General features: G+C 54.3%; 2 protein-coding genes across 2 annotated transcripts; both read left to right on the plus strand.

Moving 5' to 3' along the window:
* Positions 1–2,150, plus strand: PPTG_25022 (hypothetical protein). Its single transcript, XM_008919165.1, has one exon. The coding sequence runs from the start codon at positions 387–389 to the stop codon at positions 1,050–1,052; it is 666 nt and encodes a 221-aa protein (XP_008917413.1). The 5' UTR covers positions 1–386; the 3' UTR covers positions 1,053–2,150.
* PPTG_25023 (hypothetical protein) lies at positions 2,128–3,446 on the plus strand. Its single transcript, XM_008919166.1, has one exon. It carries the CDS (start codon positions 2,573–2,575, stop codon positions 3,356–3,358), a length of 786 nt encoding a protein of 261 aa, XP_008917414.1. The 5' UTR covers positions 2,128–2,572; the 3' UTR covers positions 3,359–3,446.

Below are 3,446 nucleotides of genomic sequence, written 5' to 3' on the forward strand. Positions count from 1 at the left end.
CGTCCATGACCGCGATCTTGTTGCAGTGCATGATCGTATTGATGCGGTGCGCAATGATCAGCACGGTCTTGTCGGCGAACGTCTGCCGGATGGTGGCTTGGATGAGCGCGTCGGTGGCCGTGTCCACGTTGGCGGTAGCCTCATCCAGTACGACGATCTTGCTGTTCTTAAGAAGAGCACGACCGATACACACGAGTTGACGCTGCCCCACCGACAGGTTATCACCACACTCAGACACCTCAAAATCGAGCCCCGCACCCCACTTGGCCAGACTGTCAGCCATGTGAACCTGCTGCAACACGGTCCAGATCTCAGCATCCGTGTACTCGCCGAACGGGTCCAAGTTCTCTCGTAATGGTCCACTGAACAGAACGGGATCTTGCGGGATGATGGCGAGGCTGCGTCGCAGGTCGTGCAGCTTGAGCTTCGAGATGTCCAGCCCGTCGATAACCACGCTACCGCTATCGAACTCGCAGATGCGGAACAGCGCGATCATGAGTGAACTCTTACCAGCTCCCGTGCGTCCGCAGATTCCGACCTTCTCCCCTCCACGAATGTCCATACTCACTCCACGCAACACCAGTGGCAGCTCCGGCCGGTACTTGAGGCACAGGCTGTCAAACTTGATGGCACCTTGCGAAGGCCACACAGCGCTGTTGATCGGAGTGCAGTCGGGTGCGTCTTCTTCATGTGGAATATTTCGGAAATGCAGCAGTCGCTCCACACTCGTCATGGCGCTGTCAACCTGGTCAGCAGACCGTGTGACCCATTGCACCACAGCTGTCAACATCAACGAGTATGTGAGCGAGAGACCCGCGGTCATTGCGCTCAGCTCGCCATTCGTCGACACGAGATATGCCGTGACAATGACGATAATAACCACCGACAGCATGTCAAGCCGTGCCGCTAACCATCGACCTGCCGACCAGTACGTGATGTACATGCTAGCGTTTTCATCCACCACCTTCTTGTTCAGGCGTTCAAACGTGTCTCGCATCTTGAAAGCTCGGATAGTCTGCAGCCCGGATAGCGTCTCACTGAAGAGGTTGTAGACCGGTGTACGGGTGACTCCTTCGAGCCGCTTGACCTCGCAGCTTGTCTTCTTGAAATATCGGGCCGTGACTATGAATACGACGACGATAGGGATGTATGCAACCGCGATCCAGTAACTCACGAAAGCAGAGACGACAAATGATCCCAGTGCCATCGACGCGTGCTGCGCCACAATCTGGTAATCTTTTGGTAGTACCGAGTCGACCTGATCAAGATCATTGGAGAAGCGGTTGAGTACGCGACCTACGGGCGTAACGTCGAAGGAGCGATTCACTGGAGCGCTCAGCACCCGGCGGAACAGCTCGTTGTGCAAGTTCTTTGACGTGCGTACACACGTCTCCGTCAAATACAAGGCCCGACCGAGGGTTAACACCGTGGCCAACACGATCAGAGCCACATACCACAGCGCGAAGTCCTCCCCGGAGTAGGTTGGGTCAACGTCACGACGAGGCATATTCTTGGCCCAGTGACTCGGCCACCAGTCGACGACCACGCGCACAGCCTGGCTCACAGTGTAGAACACGACGATGAGGAAGATAACCACGAGGCCATTCATTCCTGACTCGTCGAAGTACGTCTTGTATACATCGCCGGTCACGGTGCCCTTGATGCGGTCCTCCTCTTGGATAAGCTGCCGGTTGTCATCGCCGTCCTCCTCTAGCTTGGCTCGAATCGCTGATGCAGAGATCTTCTCTGGTTCACGTTTGTCTAGCATTGCATCATCGTCACAATGCTGTGTAGTCTCGATAGAACGTCCAGTGGCATCATGCATGTCCAGCTCGGGGAACATCGCCACCACCTCTTTGAACGTACCGTCACCAGCAATGACACCGTCACGTATCACCAGCACCTTGTCAGCACGATTGAGCAGATCATAGTGGCTGTTCAACACCAAGACGCGAGTCTTTGACTCGGCCAGACCCATGATGCACTTGTCAAAGATGCCGTGCGCTACGTGAGGGTCCACAGCACTCAGTGGATCATCCAGCAGTAATATATCGTAGTTCGACCGGTACATTGCGCGTGCGATGGCCACACGAGCCTTCTGTCCGCCACTCAAATTGATACCGCGCTCACCGATCTCGGTACGATCCCCGTATGGCAGAGCGTGAAGATCCATGGCAAGTTCTGACGCTTCTAGTACGGTCTCATATCGCTCAGCATCGAACGGCTCTCCAAACAGGATGTTGTCACGCACGTCCAGGTTACGGATCCAAGTTTCCTGACTAACGTAGGACACGTCACCCCTGAGATCCAAACTTCCGCGTTTCAACGTCATCTCACCAAGTAGAGCATTCAGTAAACTCGATTTGCCAGCACCCACAGTACCGATGATCATCACGAGTGAGCCAGGGTCGATTTCCAGATTCACACCTTCGAGCCGAAAGCTCTGCTGCTCTCTGTCCCTTGTATCAGCTCCGACACCAGATATCGACGCTCTCATACTTAAAGTACTCGGACTGGAGGGGAGACTGTTGTAGTCCATTTCGTATCGAATCTCGGAAGCTTCTCGCAGCGTATGAGTCGATATTTCATCTCCGTCAAGAGCAGGTGTGACCACCACGACACCAGGCGTGTTGCTGGGCAATGGCCACTCGAAGTCAGCGTCACGAACGGATATACTACCGACAGCAGCAGCAGAAGTCACAGAAACGTTGGCTGCGCCATTCTCCAATTGCACTTGGCCGTACTCGTCGCTGGAAAGGTACAGATCGATTCGAGCGAACGCAATCCGAGCCTGCGAGAACGCGGAAATGGCGACAGGGAGCTGGATCAACGCAGTTCGGCAGATGTTGACCATGGCGATGAGAGTGAAGGCATCGATAACCGAGATGGTGTCATTGACAGCCACGCAGATTCCAAGTGTAACTCCAGACAGGAACGCCGGAGTGAGGAAGAGCATTACTGTGTTGACGACTTGGTACCGGTGGAACTTGCGCAGCAGCGTAATCTCCTTGGCGCGAATCTTCTCGACGCGGAGTGCGAGCGATTCTTCCCAAGCGTAAAACTTCATGACACGAATCCCTTGCAACGACTCGGACGTGACTTTCACACGTTCGTCGATCACAGTCAGAAGATCGTGCTGAATCCGTGCAATGGTATTGCCCAACTGCACCGATATAATGCTGATAACGATCAAAGCGATAGCTCCACCCGCTGCAGAGTAAAAGTCGAAGAGAAACCCGACGAGTACAACGGAAATGATGAAACTCACGGGTCCGACCACAAGCCACGGACTCTCCATCATCACAGTGAATACACGTTCGGTATCAACACTCATGAGTGTCAACACCTCGCCTGTTGAATACTGTTGACGCGCCACACACGATAGACGTAGGGACTTCTGGTACACCAGATCCATGACCAGCGATCGCATGTTAGCACCCGTTCTA

Source organism: Phytophthora parasitica (genome assembly GCF_000247585.1).
Source record: "Phytophthora parasitica INRA-310 unplaced genomic scaffold supercont2.545, whole genome shotgun sequence".
Lineage (NCBI taxonomy): Eukaryota > Oomycota > Peronosporomycetes > Peronosporales > Peronosporaceae > Phytophthora > Phytophthora nicotianae.

Excerpts from the sequence above, each read along its gene's own strand:
- PPTG_25022 (XM_008919165.1), top strand. The coding sequence starts at position 387 with ATGATGGCGAGGCTGCGTCGCAGGTCGTGCAGCTTGAGCTTCGAGATG.
- PPTG_25023 (XM_008919166.1), top strand. The coding sequence starts at position 2,573 with ATGAGTCGATATTTCATCTCCGTCAAGAGCAGGTGTGACCACCACGAC.